The 20,455-nt window shown below is 37.6% G+C and overlaps 1 protein-coding gene across 11 annotated transcripts in view; it reads left to right on the top strand.

Moving 5' to 3' along the window:
- Pde11 (Phosphodiesterase 11) overlaps window positions 1-20,455 on the top strand; it is a 101,209-nt gene that overhangs the window by 77,560 nt on the left and 3,194 nt on the right. For all 11 annotated transcript variants that reach the window (XM_066281493.1, XM_066281484.1, XM_066281486.1 and 8 more), the window contains 16 exons: window positions 810-990; window positions 2,721-2,919; window positions 3,313-3,459; window positions 5,808-5,987; window positions 6,359-6,502; window positions 11,905-12,012; window positions 14,348-14,596; window positions 16,869-16,966; window positions 17,149-17,212; window positions 17,526-17,861; window positions 17,921-18,007; window positions 18,453-18,620; window positions 18,678-18,787; window positions 18,847-19,035; window positions 19,099-19,312; window positions 19,373-19,456. In XM_066281493.1, the coding sequence (XP_066137590.1) occupies window positions 857-990; window positions 2,721-2,919; window positions 3,313-3,459; window positions 5,808-5,987; window positions 6,359-6,502; window positions 11,905-12,012; window positions 14,348-14,596; window positions 16,869-16,966; window positions 17,149-17,212; window positions 17,526-17,861; window positions 17,921-18,007; window positions 18,453-18,620; window positions 18,678-18,787; window positions 18,847-19,035; window positions 19,099-19,312; window positions 19,373-19,456 (2,511 nt within the window). In that variant the 5' untranslated portion in view covers window positions 810-856. The remainder of the gene's footprint in view (window positions 1-809; window positions 991-2,720; window positions 2,920-3,312; window positions 3,460-5,807; window positions 5,988-6,358; window positions 6,503-11,904; window positions 12,013-14,347; window positions 14,597-16,868; window positions 16,967-17,148; window positions 17,213-17,525; window positions 17,862-17,920; window positions 18,008-18,452; window positions 18,621-18,677; window positions 18,788-18,846; window positions 19,036-19,098; window positions 19,313-19,372; window positions 19,457-20,455) is intronic.

The following is a 20,455-nucleotide window of genomic DNA, read 5'->3' as shown; positions in this document are numbered from 1 at the left end:
TGTATGCGAGGCGTCAATTTTCATGTCGCAACAATTTCCCTGGAAATCTAATTACTGCAATCCGAAACTCTCCTTTATTTTTAGTAGTGATCCAGGCGAACGACAACAATAATTCTAGTGGAACGTATTACGCCGAATGTGTGGGCGATTTTACAACAGAAATTTTATTCACTACATCCAGGAAATCATATTAGGGAACCCACGAGGACGTTCCGAATCGTTTTGAGTTTAATAACTCAACTCAGCTCGTTTGGCCGTGCGGTAATTCTAGTTATTGCCTAATTGGTAGATTGAAGCTTTCGGGTCTTTGGTTTTAAGGTAGATTAGGCAGGTACCGTGTAAAAATAACACAAGCATTAAGTTTGATAAGCATCTCTTCATCAGGTTTTAAAGCGTATAATCACTATGCAAATTAATGCAAATCCGTTGGAGAATGGGATGATTTTTTGAATGAAAGACGACCGCACACATGAATGGAAACATTACGAGAATTTTGCATAATGTATTATACAGTTTTCAGTGTAGTAATGCTGGGATTTTTAGTTTTATCCTGACCAGTAGTGCTTCATTGTTAACGAAACATCGAACGTTTGCCAGTCGCAAACCTCGAATTTGGTCGATTTTCAACTTAACCGACTTTTTCAAAAAAAAAAAATTCTCAGTGAAGTCAAAAAATGTAGAGAAATACAGAAAAATCCTCAATGTTATTCCCAATGTCCTTTAATAGAAATCGCCTTTGTGAGTCTTCAATATTTACACGTTTTATAGCTGTGTCGGACACACGACTGATCTGATTGATTTGGTTTCAGGTCTCCAACTTCGTAGCGGAAGTGGTGGGGAGAGCGTAGACGTGCGCATGCCGGTAAGCGATGGCTTACCACGTGGTCAACTTGGCGGCTGCGCCGGAACCAACCAATACGACCCCGAATATGCACGCATGGAGGCGTGGCTGGACGAGCATCCCGACTTTGTCCAGGATTATTTCCTCAGGTAAACGCATAGAAAGATAGATGTCCGGATATAAAATGAAATACGTTCGTTGTGGATGATGATAACGAAGCCGAAACGTATGATGTTTTTATATAGAGTATCTCAAAATAAATTTGTCAAAAATTAATAGTAAAAAATATGAAACAAAGTGCATGTGAATTACAAAAAATAAGATGTGTTAAATTTTTTTTTTTATAATTTTGATTTTTTCGGGATATTGTCGAGAATTACGCGTGATTATAATTAAAATTCAGGCCTGAAATATCGGGCATCCGGGGCTTAAAACGTATGAAAGCATTTTTCTCTATGAAACAGCAGCGCTTATGCGCTCTCCATCATCTTACAAACCTAAATCCAAATATATTTTTCTGATTTGAGGTCTGCGGCAAATATCATATGCGAAGTACAATGTCCTTATCAGCTGAATACCATCATGTAGATCCTGGAATGCGAAAGCTCCATCCATCCCGTTAATATCCGGGAACATAAAGGCAGGAGAATTCATATTCTTCGCCAGTTCCGCGGATTGTTTTTATTGTTTTGAGTGATTCGTCGACCCCGTTAGAAGCTTTTAAGGTTTGAGTTTGAGAGGTTCTATTTGAATAAGTGTGCGTGGGCCTGAGAGGAAGAGATTTATGCTAAAGTTTTGCTTAAAGTTTCAGTTAAGTCCTCTGTTGTATTAAAATAAAAAATTGCGCCGAGAAATATCAAAAATGATGTATTTCCAATCCCAGTTTATACTTTGCTAACGAAGCCCACCACTGTGCTACTTCCAGGCAACTGAAGCAGAGCATGAAATGGCCATTTTGTATAGAAACCCAATAGCCCCCTCTATAGATCAGCTTTCATTGAGAGATTGCCATGTCGTTTCCGTCTCTGCGGGAGATTTTAACTAATAGATGGAGGTCAGGAAGTATTGTGATATGATTAATGATACTCTTCGTAAAAAAGGTTAATTCAGGTTAACTAACGTGAGATCACCCGGTCACCCCGTCTCAGCACCGTTTGTGCAAGATGCTACGATATGATATTTTTACATTAAAACATAGTGATATGAATTTAAACATTAAAAAATATTGATGAATTCGTCATTGGCCGTGATACAGCAATGACGCCGTCGTATATTATACGTGCGGCAACAACCAATCGGTGCCCTGCACTACCCTCACAAAGATGGGTGAAAGCAAACTGGTCAATTTGATTCATTTCACAACTGATTGGCAGTTATTGCGCACAAAAAAAAACCTTTGAGAATCTGCGACATCTTATCAACGGATTAGACTGTCAAGATCTGCCTACTTTACTGAATTCAAATTTAAAACGGGAAAGCAAGAGAGAATTTAATTAGTGATATTATTGCATTAAGATATTTACGGTATTGTTTTGCTGTCCGAGTAGTCAATGAGGCTAAAATTGCAGCTGTTGACCCATTTAGGGCTATTTTTTAGTTTTCAATTTAAAATTAGGCATTTCCAAGCACGCTTTCCATTATGAAGAATAGGTGCATACTTCCATATACATTATCATGCCACCCGTGTTACGCCAAAAAAAAACATAGAAATTTACATACCTGTTTCTAAGAGGAAACATGAGTAGCTGCGCGTACGTACATATGCCTCTATATTATTTAAAAACATGATCCATTCCCTGGAGCATTCCTTCCCCTTGGAAAATTTTTATTCACGTTATAATTCAAATGCAATAACTGGTTTTTCTTCTTATTTTCATAGAAAGGCAACCCGACAAGTGGTGGATTCCTGGCTGGTTTCACATGCAACCCCAGCCTCATCCAGCGCAGAGCTGTCCTCACCTACCCACGGAATTCCTGGAGGTTCCTCCAGAGGTGGATCAGGAGCTACCACCCCAGTGCGGAAAATATCTGCACATGAATTTGAAAGAGGAGGATTACTCAAGCCGATGATCAGCACGGTACGTAAGTAAATTTCAACCCTTTTAAGTCAAATTCGTGTAAGGAAAAGGGAAAAACATTTATGACATGTTTGGGTGCCCTTCTGTGTGTGAGGGTAATAAAACTCTCGAGGTCGAAACGAAACCAAAACTGGAGAGATTCCATAAGTGGACTAAAAATAGTCCGCTTATATTGCAGTTTTCGGCTTAGAATGAATAAAAATGAAATCTGAGGGCCCTTTTCACTTAGGGAGATGTTTTGTTTTCCAACAAAATATTCAGGCATAAAAAGTTTTTTTTAAGCTACTTACTGGAAGTTTTAATCAATCGATCCTGTACGAGATTGGTTGTATTAAAAATTTCAGTTTTTGTGCAATTTTCTGTGATTTGAAACGAATGGTGTTATGCTTTTAGGTGGATGGGCAACCAACTTTCTTGACAAGTACAACGGAAGATCCTTCGGGAAATCTAAACACGTCAAGTCCGACTCCCAGCAGGAGACATAGGAGGAGCAGGCATGAATTGAGACAGTTGGACGAGAAAGAGCTTATATTTGAACTGGTAAGTTTTATAATAGAACAAGGTTTAAAAATAAGTTTCGAGAAGAACAATGTCGGTATAAAGTTCATTGGCGGCATTGTGTTCGTATATGTTTCTCAACCCTTCAAGTTTCTTATTATCGTCGCTGGAGTGTCTGTTTCAGCCCCTAATTTGAGAACTTTCAAAAAGCATAAAGTCGTGATTTAATTCGACAAAAGTGAGAAACCGTTTCTTCTGGAAAGTAGAGTTTTCATACTTGACCTCCCCTTAACCCGCACAAGCAAACAAAAATATTTAAAGGATTTCCTTATAAAACTTCTCTTGGCTTTGACATTCTATATCGCCGTTTAACCGTTTATAAAACCGTATGCTATACAGGATGTTTCAGAAACAGGCCAACAATCTTTCAGGAGATATAGAGCTCGAAAAAAGGAATATTTAAATCGAATAAAGTTACGTTCGAAATTGCTTCGTTTCCAAAATATGGAGTCTTTAAACTCTTATTTTTTTAATATTGCTTAAATATTTCAAAAACGGTTTACCATATGCAGAACCATACTTTGGAAGAGTATCTTTTTGCGATGAGGCATGTTTGACACATGTGTGTGTTTATGTCCTCTACCGCTACTAAAGGAAAATCAAATGAATTTTTCCTAAAGGATTAAAAAAAAATTTATACTGGCTTTTTTTGTAGACACAGGAAGGATAAATGATTTTTTTATCTGGCAAACTGCCACTCGAGCAGTAAAACGCTAAGGGGCTTTTTTTTTATTAAGAATTGATGGAATATTATAAAAAAAATATTCGGATAAAAAAATCAGTGGTATACTATTTTTTCATTAAAAACATCCCATTGAATGTCCGCACGGACGCTACTAGTATAGGTAGTAATATCCTGCCTACTCCAGAATATTCACATTTATCTCACCGTAGCGTGTATATATTTTCATGTTCCTATCCCAAACCGTTTTTGAAATATAAAAAAAATAAATAAAAAGAAATTAAACCTTCTGTATGTTGGAAACGCAGCGACTCCGAATCTAACTTCGTTCTATGTTAATATTTGTTTTTATGAGATCTAGATCTCCTGAAAGTTTGTCGGAATATTTATGGAACACCCTGTATACATATGCCTCCTTTTCATCCGGCCCCTAAGCGAAATTTCTTTCATCCACCTTTTTACATCGCATTTAAAGGGCTCTAAATTTCTTTAATGCCACATATACATTGAAGTATATCCACAATAAAACTTCTTTAATGATAGCCTCTCCATCTCTTCTAGACTCCCCTAAGGGGGTTTCCCAGCAAACCTCTATGTTCCTTTTCGTCTCAAGCAACTCAAAAGTCGCACCCCAACTCTCGACCTCGAAAATAGAGCCTTTTTTGCATGATTGATGATGAAAAATCGTTTCCGCACCTTTGAACCAACTTTTTCAATGGCGTAAATTAATATTTCGACAGGTTTTTCAGCCATTAGGTAAAAAATTGCGAGGAATACTAAATAAGAGATGGGACGTCGCCGAAGGGGATTGTCTAGATTTTAGTATTCAAATCACAGACAACCTGTATGTTTATTTAATGGCTCATATAATTGTGTGCTTTCTCAAGCTGTGAGATGTATGAGGCATTTGTATCATGTAGGGGTATTTGTAATTGAGCTTAAACTCGCCTCTATTCATCCACCCTCCACATGTTGATGAGTTGACTTTAAAAGGGAAAATTGAGGAACCTTAATGAAGAAATTTCCCCCACGTTCCAGCCTGCATGAAACTCGATTTTCACTTAATCGACATTAAAAGGGAGGGAAAGGCACATGTGACTTTAGGGAATGTCACATAACGCAGATAACAGCCCTTCAAGGCTTATCTTTGCGAGCTTGCACGATGAAAATCGATGTGGGAGATTAAGATGGTCTTAATGAGTTAACGATGGTTATTTGATTACATTGAGCATATATTGGGTCAATTCCAATTATTGAGATTTATTTCGTCTTTGCCGCATCGCTTTTCGGCAACGTAATAAGGGAATAAAGCAGTCCCCGACCATCAACTCTTCATCATCGAGATTTCTCACTCCAACCTAAATCAAACCGCTGATATTGCCGGGGGATAAATAAAACAAGCGAAATAGCCTAATGGGATTAGCGAAAAAAAACCTTTTTATTCAACCCTCAATCCTCGTGTTCCAGTTTCCTGGACCCCCACGCGTCGCTTTCGGCCACGAAGAAACACTTCTCAGCTTTCAGCTTCCTACTGTTCCAGACTTAAGTTATTTAAGGCCTTGGAGTGTATGTCAACTCCTTTGTCCTAGATCTCCCGAGAAGTTTGTTCTCGCAGTATTTTATTTATAAATGAAAGTTTCTCTTACAGGTTAAAGACATCTGCAATGAACTGGAAGTCAGGTCGTTGTGCCACAAAATCTTGCAGAACGTGTCTATGTTACTCCACGCGGATCGAGGATCATTGTTCCTCGTTCAGGGAGAACGGGGAAGCAATTGCGCCCCCCATGACAATGGGGGGCACAATAATGTACCCAGAAGCAGGTGTTTGGTAAGTGTTTTTGCAGTCATCCACAGCCCAACACCAAACATACTACTGTTCAACAACACCTTGTTCGCCACTGACCGTTTCTCTCAAACAACTTGAATTTGTGGATTAATGTAGAAAACTTTATGCCAGCCTCGAATAACGAACATTCGGCATTCAGCATGTATCAAAACGTTCATGTAGGCAAATATTCGTGATTTGTGGCGTTATTCGCGATTCCCACCTTGAGACGCATGCGCGTATTGGAAGCTCGCCAATTCGACGAACATCATGCGGATATTTTGACAAATAGCGATTGTTCGAGATTCGCCGAATTCCGCAAGCTTCCTTCAAGCCAAATCGATCATTGTTTTTTTAATATTTTTTCTGATCAGGTGTCAAAGCTTTTCGACGTATGCTCAAAGAGTACTTTGATGGAAATGGAAAAGAAAGACGAGATCCGAATTCCTTGGGGGACAGGCATCGTAGGATATGTTGCTGAGAGTGGGGAACCCGTGAACATCCCAGATGCTTATCAGGTTTGTGCTTAATTTTCATGATCATGAAAACGTGGATGAGATTCTTCCTTGAGAATAAGGCAAAATCATGCAAAGCGCTTTGAGTCTTACATTGGCTGAAACGGAGCGTTCGCGATAAGCTCGCACTAACTTTTAAGTTTTAAAGTTCATGGAAGAAATTTGTTATTGAATTTTTTAATAGTTTTTACGGTACAATTCAGGCTTCCCCAGGTAAACCCAAAAAAGAACATAGTTTTCCCCTCAACTAACAGGATTATCAGGCATAGTACTGATAATAACTCGCAATCGAAGGTGACATGTTAGGTAGTACCCATTATGGTATGCATGACTTCAGATGCGTTCTTTGATAGCGCGTTAATTCTGTTTGAGCAGTTATTAAACCAGTACTGCATAGTACTTTGTCGCGTCCATTCAACTATAATATGTGTGTTTGCTTTGAATCAGCTGTTACGCATATGAACTGCCGGTTAACGTGTAAATGCAGCTAATTGATCGTGGCAGTTTTTTTAGGTATTAACTATACCATTGCGTTATTCCAACAATGGGCAAATTTACCAGGGCTCAAGTACTGCCTCCCAAGGGCAAAAGCCCTACAAACCAACTTGGGCGCGATAGCTTTTGCTTTTTAGAGCAGGGTGCGCATGTGTTTGTTAGTACTGGGGAGCAAAGGGTGATTTATAACGTCTACGAAAGACTGAAAGAAGAAAGACAGCAGAGGCCGATTAGAAGAACCACAAAGTTGGTCGGGATGGACCTTAAACTGGTTCGGGAAGTCCTGAAGAAAGAGAGGAAGAGCAGGAGGCAGAAGATAAGGGAGAGTCAGGGTTGCAAAGGTGCCAAGGAGGTTAGTTCGATAGTAGTTCGATAAAGTTGTGTGTGAGGAGGGTTAGCGACTTGTTTGGTACTGACCTATTTCCTAAGTTGGTGAAAGCTCAAGTATTCATAAATTTGGTAAATTTGAGTGCATTGGTGACAAATCTTCTTCTCTTCGATTTTTCATTTCTAATATTGGAAAAACAGGGATTAAAAATTTCTCGTATTTACAATTTCTTTGTCTTTTTCAAGGTTCGAGATCAATACTTTTGCATGTTTCTCCCTCAATCCAGTGGAAAAAAGTTACTTACACATTTTCACATTTTTAAGAATGTCATTCTTAATTTTCCAGAGAGTCACATCTTTTCCCATACCAAATTCAAACTAAGCAAAGGGTCAGCTGAATGGATTTGCAACAAAAGAAGTAGTTTTTAGTAATATTTTAATAATGCACAAAAATGAATGAACTAACCAGCTCCAAAGAAATCTTGGAAGTTTATTTGCCCAGAACTTGCCTTTCTCTGATAAAGCGCTTTATAAACGCTACCGCCAAGCAGGAGTAATGCTGCTATTATAGTGCTTTGGTCAATATTTTTCAGGGATTACCAACTTCCCTTGTTAGAGTTCATTGTTTTCATTCGGACATTTCATAATGCTGACTATTAAGGAAACCGCGAAGTAAATGCATAAATATAGAGTTTTAGAGTGTTCATATTAAAAAAATGTGGTCGAATCATTAGAAAAAAGATTTTTTTTTCATTAAATGAACAAATATGTAATTTTTTTTTTGTAAAATTTTGAGGAAATTAAACATTTTTTCATTTTGTGGAACAAAATTGTTTAAAAGACTGCAAGAAATCTTAAAAAAAGTCGGTAATTGCTGCTGTTTTGAGAGAATCTTTATAGTGTTGATATCCAGCAGCACGTAGGTTCCTCCCCACCGTTTCCTTTTAGCTTTTTGCTGCTTAGATTGATTTCGGAAACACAGTCTCGAAAATGATGTTCTTAACCTTATTTTCGACCCATTAGCTTGTTTATAGCATACAAACACTTCTCGAATGCCATAGAATTCTCGTCACAATCCAACATCTACATTAAATAAAAAGAATCTGGTCAAGAACTCCCATTGCAAATATCTCGTGAATTGCCTCGCGTAATCTTCTTATACAGGAGGTTTTTTAAGTACGTGGTCAAAATTTGAAGGGTGATTTTTTGAGTGATTCCTAGGAGAAAAGTTTATATCAACAAAGTTTCGGTAATGCTTCATTTCCAAGATACAGTGCTTCAAACTTTTTTTTTAATGGCATGTTCCTAAAAATCTTAATAATCCTTTAGTCGATTTTGTTATATCTCTTACTTGATTACATATATCCCGTATCCGTTGGTTAAATTCCTCTTCAGTTTTGACCAGAATTCTATTAACGAAGGGTTTTATATACTCCCAAAGGAAATCTTTTACGGATTTAAATCCGGTGACCTGGAGGGCTATGGTTGTGGCTAATGCGAAGAAAATATCGGAGTTTAGTAAAGTCGGTGGAGTATAAATAACAATAATAACTTGCAAAATTTCAACAAAATCTGCTAAAGGATTCTTAAAATTTTAACGAAAAAATGGTAAAACAAATTTGACGTCTTGTGTCTTGAAAATGAAACATTACCGGATTTATGTTTATATAAACTTTTCGTCTTAGAATCACCCAAATAATCACCTTTTGAAGTTTGGCCAAGTACTTAATAACATCCTGCATTCCTCGATCCTGCTTATCCTCTATCGTTTAATCCCTGGATATCTGGATAACGATACAAAACACATTCTTCGCACCCCAACACTTCTGGCTAAAAATTCGCATTTGGGAAACAAATCCGATTTCAAGTGCAACGTATACTTCTTTGTTTTACTCCAGCCAGAAATTGTTTAAAACATAAATTCGGAGATATATATAGACAAAGGGCAAATTTTAATTATTATCTCCCACAAACGCCTTTTCAGGGGGCATCGAAATCGAATCTGAAAAGGACCAGTAAATTACTTTTGCTAATAAGAGGGCGAAATACGGACAACAGAACACAAAGTCAATTATTGCGGGATATCACTTTGTCCAGGAAAATTCCGTGTCCCGAAATAGATCCATGATTTGAACGCGCAAAACTTAAATTTCTGTTTAACCTGCTGCTGTAATGCTCATAACAAACAATCGCACAAAGCTATGTACCAATTTGGGAAAAATTTATTGTAAATTACTTTGAAAAATCTCGGAAATTGGCTCGTTATCTGCGGCTTTCACAGAAACTAACCCATGTAGTATTTAAATCGGGAAATTTTAGAACTAAAATTCGCTACCTAAAACGCAAGACGTTCGCCACACTAATTCTGATTAATAAAATTCCTTTGGTTAGGGGTCAGCATTAGGAGCGCAATAATTATGAATGAGGGTCAAGGGTCCGTAATAAACGTGCAATAAAGCAAAATAGATGAATGCTTGAACTTCGGAACATGAATCGGAACTCTGTTAATAATCATTTGTATTTAATAGTATTAGTTCAATTTGTTTTGAATCTAAGTGACCCACCGTGCAGCCCTTTTAAAAATTCAAATCTTGGATCTTCATTAGCCCTGATATTATATCCATCCCTTAACAATCTAAAAACCGCTATTTTCACCTGGATTTTCCCCGTTCAGGGTTTCTTTACTCGCGGTATGTTTTCCACTAGCCGGCCGATGTTTTCGTTAAATACGTTAAAAGGTTTAGTTAAGTTATTGATTTTAAAAAATGTAGACCGTTTTTGTGGCAACACTCTTTGTTAAATAATAAGGTTTGTAATAAAGTTATTCCAATGTGTTTTTTCGATTGGCGCACTTTCCCGCGCGCTAAATTCGGAATTTTCCGCATTAGTACTTGTGACGTTTGTTCATCAGACTGGTGAATATTTGGAATCACAATATGCTCGTGGAATAATATTGTTCCTAACTCTTGTGGGAAATGTTTTCCCGCGCTTGTAAGAAAAATAACAATTTCGTCCTATTTTAGGGTTTTTCCGTTCTCTCTCTTCTCGCTTTGATTAATTGGTGTTCTGGTTGCGCCTACCTTACTGGTGGGGGAGAGAGTGGGGGGTAAATGGTTTTGTTTATTGTTCTACTTTTTCTGTCGATTTTTTATTTCTGAAATAGATGAAATGATATAAATTATATTCACCCCACCATCCTTGTTCATTTGATTTAATCTGTAGATTTACTTCCTGCAATGTGTAGATAGTGAGGCTTCTTTTGCGCTTCTCCTAATTTCCGGTCCTTGTCGTACCTATCAATCAGTTCAATCACCGATAAAACTATTTCAAGTAAGTCCGATAAGAAAAAGTAAACTTTCTCTTCCTATCGGTACGGCAGGTCTCCCACCAAGCTGATTCCACTCATCGGCCCTTTTCTTGCAAAAATATTTCTATAGGGAAACTGATTACAAATGGTCGTCCAACTATCATTGAATTCTCTTATAAGTACATTTCCTGTTCATTTATCGGAATATACTTAGGGTGATCATGAACGCAGCGCCTGACACATTTTACTTGTGATTAAATGACTCTGACTGCGGTCCCGCTTGACTTTCACATACGTGCGTTAATAATGCTTATTTTTCACTTATCAGAGGAATAACTGTACATACTTTATTAAAATGTTTGAATCATTTTTGTGTTATGTTTTGGTGTATTCAAGTCCAGCATAAAGAGAATAATGGGCTTAATGGTAGATTTTTTACTGATTTAAATTGGATTTGATATTATTTTAATGTTTTTTTATTTGCATCTGTACGTATATTTGTACATATGTAATGTATTTTCCAATTTATACTTTTAATATCTTTTCCCTTTTACGTTCCAGCACTTGTTTGATTTTCCCCGGAACTCAAACTATCCACTGTCGTTTTTCCATTAAAACTAAATATATATATATATATATATATTTAATACACCACTTTAAAAGCTCTCATTTTCCTACCCATTTATTATTTTTAACACATTTTCTCTCGGGAGCAATGTGTACATGGAGGAAACTCATATTTTGAGTTATAAAAAGGTGCTTGTAAACTAGTTTACCATTCACAGAGGGATGATTTCATAGAACTTTTAGTGGAAAAAAGAGCTTCACAAGTTTTTCACGACATTTGTTCGTCAAACTGAGATCGATTTTAAGCTCGGAACCTGCACACGTACGGTTTTGGGAAACGCTTTGCATACAGGCCGATCTTTTAGGAACAATTTAATTTACAAGTTTCTACGTTGTCTGCTGAATTGAGTCTGAAGCGCATTAATTCTTAGAACCATGAACTTAGAATATACCAGTTCATATTTAGACATGAGACATAAAGAAAAATCATTTACTGATTGAACCTCCCGAATAATGGTCGATAACGATTTGCGAATTATTTTATTCGCTATTGTTATGCGTCTGAAAAAGACATCTAGACCATTTACGGAAGGACCGATTTTCAATGGGTTTTCCTCATGGGTGGTCGCCATAACTCGTCTCGACTATAAATTTTATTGCCAGTGCCTTAATCGCTTTGCTAAATATCGCGAAATTATTTTTCTTCCAGGACGACAGATTCAATCACGATATCGACACTCTTACAGGATACAGGACAAAGACGTTGCTGTGCATGCCCATCAAGGACACTAATGGCGATGTGATTGGGGTGGCACAAGTGAGTATGTGATCAATCAAAAACCTGATTTAACAACATGTTTCTTAAATCGCAAATGCAATTCATGCCAAGGTCACACGTAATGGCATTTCCAAGCATTGAAGGAAAGTGAACTTCGCCATAACGAAATCTGAGATGTTACTAGGAGTCTCGTGGGTGCAATGTTTTTCTGGAAATTGCTAATTTGGCATTCTAAAATAGAATTGTTTCCAGAATGGTTGAACGATATCGTTTCGTAATGTTCATTGCTGCGCGATGAAAAGAAGAGCTTGAGTCATGCATTTAAATGCACGGACCCAAGATATGTGCAATTTGATCATCGATTTCATAGTCCAATATGCTCCACACACGCCACGATAATGTAACAGAAAGTTTGTCAAAAAGTTCCTAAAAGGAAAGTTCGCGAACTGTAATCCCCGATTCTCGCGCCGTGGAAAGGCAGGTTTAGATTCTTGCGCCGTGGGGAGTTGGGTTTAAATTTTCGCTCTCAACTTCCATCTAAGAAAGTTAGTTGTATTCCTGTATTTAAGCAAAGTTTATCTTTTTGCCTATAAATATTATGACGTGACATTACAAATGGCGTTTAAGTTCAAAGCCGTGGAAACTCGTTAAGTTCATCCACGATTTAAGAAGAGTTACGATCGCGCTTTTGGCATCTGGCACAGAATTCCTGCGGTTTCGGAGGCAGACCCGCCTGTGTGGCCTCAGAATTGTTTAGGGTTGAAATTTATAAATTTACGTGTTGAATTGTTAAATGATATGAACTATGACTAACCGTGACCAGAGACGTAGTGGTGGCTATAGGTCTTGAAACGAGTCAAAATTATCTGAAATAAAAGAAACAACAAATCTAACAGATCCTGTGTAAGCATCGCTGCAACCTCGGCACCTTAGCGATATGCCACGAATTCGAATTAATCTGATTATCTGGATCATCCAAATTTTCAGCCAGGAATAACTCAAGTTTGAGTAGTTCTACACATACTTTGTGTACCACAAGTCCGGCAATCCTGAAATGACGAACTAATATTTATTGGATTAAGAGTTGAAACTGTGCGGATGCGGCAAATCTGATGATCTAGAAGCTGGCGTATCATGCACCTTGGATAGGACCCTGAGGCGAGATAGAATGGCCCCCTAGATCATCAGACTTGACGCCCTGGTCTATTTTCTATGGGGCCACTTAAAAAGTAAAGAGAATGCCACGAAACCGGCAGATTTAAATGAGTTGAGAAGAATTACTGACGGATGCCGTCTCATTACTGTAGAAATGCTGAAACATGTTATTGAGAAATTATTTTACAATTTAACTCATTATTACGCCGTTAAGAGGGCACATTTTCAGCACAGTGTATATAGTGACTGGTTTTCCTCATGTGCTATAATAAGATATATTAGTTCATCTTTTCCATTATGGAATGGGCCATCGTAGTGATCTCTTTGGACAGATGTGATATAAGACTAATTCCGCCATCATTGACCTTTATCATGGGATTTTACAAGAAAATGTGTGTAGTGATTCGCTTTACGACTGCTTACAATATGTAACGATATTACATAAAAAGTTTCATAGGGCCTTATTGGACTGCAGAAAAACATGTCCTGATAAAGTGGAATATTGTAAACTTTTTAATACAAATTCAAGTGGAACTAGTAACGAACTAGAATCGTAACTAATTTCAATTCCCATGTAAAATGCAAATTTTAATTCGGCAGCCTCGGATCAGTCCTTAAATAAAACAGTAAGGGTTCAAAGCTTTCCCTCCGCTCTTCCAGTAGGATTTCTTTTTAATGAACTGGGTCTTTTTGGACAGAGTCCCTGTGGATTCAATTTCTTCAATTTCGCACCAAAATTAAACTTTCCACTCGCCAGTGATGCCTTTAATTCTTTTGACTGGCGCTAAATTCAGGCACATTGATTACACTCCCATTTCCATAACCTTCCAGATTAAAAATATTTTTGTGCCGCATGATCCTGAATAGCTGAATTAAAGCTATCGCGTAACGAAAATTGTTATTAGGCAATTTCGTATCTGGAAAAAAATTGCCGAGTTTAAATAAGCGCAGATTTTCACTTTGGTGATGCGGCACGTGATGAATGATTTGACGTCAAACTGCTTATTCCAGAGGGAAAATAATGAAAAGCGTTTCCTGGCAGGTCGCGAAATGGATACCGTTGGAAAGTTTTGCCAAGTTTTTAATGAAAAGCATACGGGCCTCAGATTTGTCATTTCCGTTGAAATTAGATCAAGAAGTTTTTCACAAAGTTTTTCACAAAATTTTCGCAAACCGTTTCACTAAGTTTAATCAAGTAGGTGATATGCAATTCTTTCAGGTGATAAACAAAATGGGTGATCAACCCTTCACAAAACAAGACGAACAAGTTTTCTCGAGCTACCTCCAGTTCTGCGGTATCGGCCTGCGAAACGCACATCTGTACGAGAAGTCACAATTAGAAATCAAGAGGAATCAAGTCTTGTTGGATCTCGCCAGGATGATCTTCGAGGAGCAAAGTACCATTGAGCATGTGGTACTGAGGATATTGACGCACACACAGAGTCTCATTCAGTGCCAAAGGGTGCAGGTAAACTCAGTTTCTCACAAGCAATAAATGTCTAAATGAAATTGGCCCTAAAAATTATCGTCGGAGCCGTGGAAAGCCACGAGAAACTATTTAATTAAATATTCTTTCTGGAGTGGTGTTTGAATGGTTTAGTTTTTACATTTGGCTTAATTCATCAAACAGACGAAGCAAAATGTAAATGAAATCCTCGGGTGAATCGGGGCCAGCCACTCAGCCCCTCGCGGAGGGCATAATTTATTTTGTTAAGGCTGGATTAAGGCTGGAGTGGCTGGAGCCCATAAATGTGTTTCTTAATTTGCATGAAACCGTCCATTTTGATTAATATTTTATTAATGAACTCATTAAATTCTCCAACGGGGTGTACGTATTCGGATTAAATTTAGAAAAAAAAAACATTCGGTTCTACAATGGTTATTAAGCTGTCTAGGCACAGTATCAGCATTTTTATTACCCTGATAGGCAATGATACGCTAATGATTTATATACATTAAGCGCTGTCAGGGCTGCCTGTAATTTGAAAAGCGAATCCTTAAAGCTAATAAAAACAGAGACGTACATAATGATTTTTAGGTAAGAACCAGAAATAACAAAAAAAATATAGTAGAAGCATTTACTGTTCCAGAGCTATTCTCGAATAATTTTCAGCTACTCGCAGTTGAAATGTGTTTTGCCTCTTCGTATTATAATGCTATGTGTGTGATACAATAGAAAATAATCCGAATGTCAACACACAAGATCCCATTTAATCTGCAGATTTGGGCGCAAGGGGACACGATAATGCGCCCCCGGGGATTCGCTTTCTCGATCAGCCCCTTCCGAACGGATTGACTAATTCGCGTAACACCGCCCATCAATCTCGTAAATTTACTGCACGGGGCTTTTCCACAAGATCGTAAATCTTCATCGACAATAAGCGTTTTTACACGCAAAGTATTGTCTTCACTAAGTTGATTTAATATTGATGAGCATCCTATCTTCATTCAGGCAGCTCAAACGCAAATCGCATAAGCTTAAGTAAAAGTTGCAAAGTTAATAATACCTTCCGCTGTGAAGATTAGTCCCTTTACTCCCTACATGGCGCAGAACTTCGCAAAATGTAATAACAGTTTGGTAATTTAGTCAGTTTTTGTCCCTGACGTGTCTTGCCTCTAAAGAAACCTAATTAATACTCGGGATATATTTAGCGTCTAGCTGTGGGGTAATTTAATCGAAATTTCGCAACCCTTCACCCTTATTCATAACCTATTATTTGATATTTGGGTCAGTGAAGAGGGAGAATGGCCCAATTCAGGGCCCAAACCAAAAAAAGGTCTGAATATTTTTTATGTGGAATGTGGCTGACAGGGGGTGCAAGCAGTGGCTTAATTCTATCATGGACATTTGAGATGTCCCATTTTTTTCTATGCATAACTGGGAAAATTTTTGTCCTTTGTACGGGACACGTGCCAGGGGTGTTTAGCACGAAAACTCGATAAATTTGATATTTATACGTTTCGAAAAGGGCGGTTTTGTTGTACAAAATAAGTTTAAGGTAAGCATAACAAGTAGGAGGCCTGCATGAATTATTAATGGCCCGTCCGTGTTTTGCGACACTATGAAATTTCAAATTATATTTTCCGATGAACCGTATAAATTTGGAGGTTAAGAGAAACCTATGAAATATGGTAATTTTAACAGTAGACGAGTTTTTTTGACACGTGTTCTCTCATCCGTTTGATAGGGGGTAACCGTTTTGAGAAAATTAATAATATAACTTCGTAGTATGTTGAATGGATTTGAAATTCTCGCAAGCAGTTTTTAAGGAATGCCAACACAAACTAAAATCCATCAAAAAAGTAAAAAAGATCAAAGAACTTCTTGAGTTTCCGCTCTTGCGGCCAGGGACCTACCACCCACTAACCGCCTACTGACCAGTCCGTATTATAGAAAGATAATACGAGAGCTGCCTAGACCGGCAGAGGTTTAAAGCGCTTAAGCGCATATCAGGTCTTTAATCACGTAGTTTTGCGGCTAATTTGATTAGTTTTCGATATACTATACAAATTTGTATCAAAAAGTTGTCTTAAAAGAGACAAAAAAACTGACCAGGGCCGTATTTAGCGACAAAGTTGATATCTGAAATGGAAGAAAATTGGTTTAGATCCGAATCTTGGACACACTGTAGGGATCAATAATCCCAATTTTTGAGTCAAGTAAATGGACCTTTTTTCCCTAAAGTGTTATAATCAAATAGCAATCGACCATTACCTATAATCGTCGATTTCTCTTTCAGATACTTCTTGTTCACCAGGGATCAAAAATAAGTTTTTCCAGGGTGTTTGACTTTGAAGCCAGTGATCTTAATGGGGAGGATGGAGAATCTAGAACTAGGTAAAACCTAATTGAAAATTCAGTTTTTAACATTTAAATGCTTATATCGTGGGAACACGTAGAGCAATTGTCTTGAAAAATAACTCAAATTAATGATTTTGATCTGCTCTATGACTCTTTGACTCTATGCCGCTTTTCTTATGTAAATTTTTTGCTTGTATTTATTGAAGATTTTTTTCCAGTCCGTTTGAAAGCAGATTTCCTATAAACATCGGAATCACTGGATATGTTGCCACCACAGGAGAAGTAAGCATATTTTTCAAGTAGTGTAGAAAATATGAATCTAAAATCAAATATGTATATATATTATCTTCATAGGGTATTGCGGAACTTAAACTATGTGTTTTAACTGCGCAGTGCATTTTTTAACGCACTTTGCAGTTTTTAACGCAGCATGCTTGATATCTCTAACTCTACCACAACAGGTTCAGCGATTTTTGGTTTCCTGTTAAAAATTCAAAAATGAATAAAACTCTTCTCTTACTCCAATATAATTTGTCTCATTGTTTCTGGGACGACCTGTAAAACGAAACTACACCACAAATATACCCCTTTCTAGACGGTCAACATCGCCCAAGCTGACGAGGATCGCCGTTTCGACCCCAGTGTTGATGACGGCACGGGTTTCAAGCACAAAACCATACTTTGCATGGCCATCAAGAATTCTTCGGGTGATATCATTGGCGTCATTCAGTTGATCAACAAGTTCAACGATCTCCCCTTCACCAAAAACGACGAAAATTTCGTTGAAGCGTTCGCCATTTTCTGCGGAATGGGCATCCATAACACTCACATGTTTGAGAAAGCGATGGTTGCCATAGCCAAGCAGAATGTCACATTGGAGGTGTTGTCTTATCATGCTACTGCTAGTATGGATGATGCACTGAAGTTACGGGTAAATTTTGGTATTGAAAAAAAGAGGACGTTTGGATTAATCTTATCGCATGGTTCTAGAGTTTACGGGTACCTTCGGCAGCCCACTTTAGGCTGCACGACTTTGCGTTTGATGACATTGAGATGAAAGATGACGAGACGCTTACGGTACGAACATAATTTTCTATCAAAAGTTCTTATATTGCCAAAGTTCGGGAAGATCACCTCTATCGATCAATCGAACTTGTAAGATCAAATGCTTTGCCTTTCTTTCAGTGGTTCTATAATTAGTAACTTTTTGGCAAAATCATCTACTAGATTTTAGTTTATTTTCGTTATTAAATGCCGGGAAAGAGGAAATTTAAAAAAGATATATCCCGAGGCCCCAATTACCAATTTTTCGAACTGGTAACATTGCCAGAGAAATCATTTTTTCTTTAACTATGAAATCTGGACAATATTGCTCTATAGGTCATCATTTTATTTGCAAATTACCAGAAGTTTGGAAATTGGGCATAAACTATCATCAAACGAATAATTTTTCAGCTAAAATATTTTAATCTATGGACAGTAATCCATAGACCATTTTGTAACCTTATGCCATTGATTCCAGGCATGCATTAGAATGTTCCTTGATCTTGATCTAGTCGAAAGATTTCACATTGATTATGAAGTCCTGTGTCGATGGCTGTGTTCGGTGAAGAAGAATTACAGAAACGTCACCTACCATAACTGGAGGCACGCTTTCAATGTGGCCCAAATGATGTTTGCTATTTTAACGGTTAGTTAATTTCTATTTTACCGCAATTGTAATTAATTCAACTCCTCCGATTTTCAGGCCACTCAATGGTGGAACATTTTCGGAGAAATCGAATGTCTCGCCCTTTTAATCGGGTGTTTGTGCCATGATCTGGATCATCGAGGGACGAATAATTCGTTTCAGATCAAGTATGTTCCATCGAATATTTTTAAATCTGAATATCTTGCTGATGATGCGATTATTTCAGGGCTTCGTCACCTTTAGCACAATTATACTCCACGTCAACGATGGAGCACCATCACTTCGACCAATGCATCATGATTCTGAACTCGCCTGGGAACCAAATGTTGGGTAACATTTCCCCGGAGGAGTACTCGCGTGTGATCAGGGTTTTGGAGGAGGCAATTTTGTCCACCGATTTGGCAGTTTACTTTAGGTATGAACTAATACTTGTTGACCAAAAGAATTATGCATACTTAATCAAATTTCCTTCGGTTAGGAAAAGAGGGGCCTTTTTTAACATTGTGCGAGAAGGACCGCATTGGGCTGTTGAAGAGCATAGGGATCTCTTACGAGCTATGCTGATGACCGTCTGTGATCTTGCTGCCATCACTAAACCTTGGGAAATCGAAAAAAGGGTGGCCGAGTTGGTATCTTCAGAGTTTTTCGAGCAGGGGGACATAGAGAGGGAGAAGCTGAATATCACTCCTATTGTGAGTTACATTAGCTAAGATACAGCTGTCTTAGTTGCTGTGTGAATGTGGAAATTCCAGGATATAATGAACAGGGAAAAGCAGGACCAACTGCCGCTAATGCAAGTGGGATTCATCGACTCGATTTGCCTTCCTATTTACGAGGTGAGTTTTTCTTAAGTTATTCACTTGACCGTTGGGTATCCGAAGACATCTAGCAAGAAAAATTTCTGCAACTTGCAACCATACTGCCTCTTGTACGTTCTCTCTATCTCTATGTAACGTGTTTTAATTTAGCGCAACTTTTTCAACTTTCGAGCCACTGTGTATCTATGTCGGGTTCGTAGACCATAAGTAGTACATATAGTACAAATTGCAAGTTTTTATTTACGTTACAAAATGTATCGATTAAGAGTCGCTTTACGTATAATGACAAGTCGTATAAACTAAATGTGTTAGAAAAGAATGAAGAAATATTTGAATGTCTAAACACAACAAAATTTTGTTGCGTGATTTTCTCTTAATTCGATGACATCTTCCGGTTTATCTGGCCTTTGATATTCTGAAATCGTTAAATTTGAGATTTATTTATTTTTTAGTAAAAAGATTATTATTATTATTATTACTTTATTGTTCATTGGTATAATAATTATGTGCTCTGAATCTAACAATACTGTTTAATGCTGCTAAATATTGACAGCGTTGCATCAATATCTGACAAATCCTTCTAACGTATTAATTTTAAAAAAATGTGGCACCAGTGCTTATATGAAGCCTATGACGTGATTAAAAAGTTACGAAATTTGTACTATAGCTGGATAGTTCTTGCGCCAACTTAGTCATCATTTGATTTTTAGTCAGTGAGACACTAAACTTGCCTAAAATGCGTTTTTTTTTAATACCAAGTGTCCAGACGAATCTTAAACACAGGAGATTAACATGGGGTATCGGTTTTTATTTTTTAGCGCCTGCACAGATTATTTAATTGAAAAACTTTTACATGGAAGTCATACTAGTTATGACCGCTCATCGTTCTATAATTTTCCCAACCTTCTAATTTGAGCCGTTTTGATTCAAAACGCATCTAAATTTCAAAAATTTTAATATCTCGCGTAAAGTTTCGAGGCGACGATTGATTGGATTCGTCGGTGATTTCTTTGAGAA

The sequence above is a fragment of the Euwallacea fornicatus genome, chromosome 4, assembly GCF_040115645.1.
Source record: "Euwallacea fornicatus isolate EFF26 chromosome 4, ASM4011564v1, whole genome shotgun sequence".
Lineage (NCBI taxonomy): Eukaryota > Metazoa > Arthropoda > Insecta > Coleoptera > Curculionidae > Euwallacea > Euwallacea fornicatus.
The sequence above is the reverse complement of the archived record's forward strand: the minus strand, read 5'-3'. Positions and strand labels throughout refer to the sequence as shown.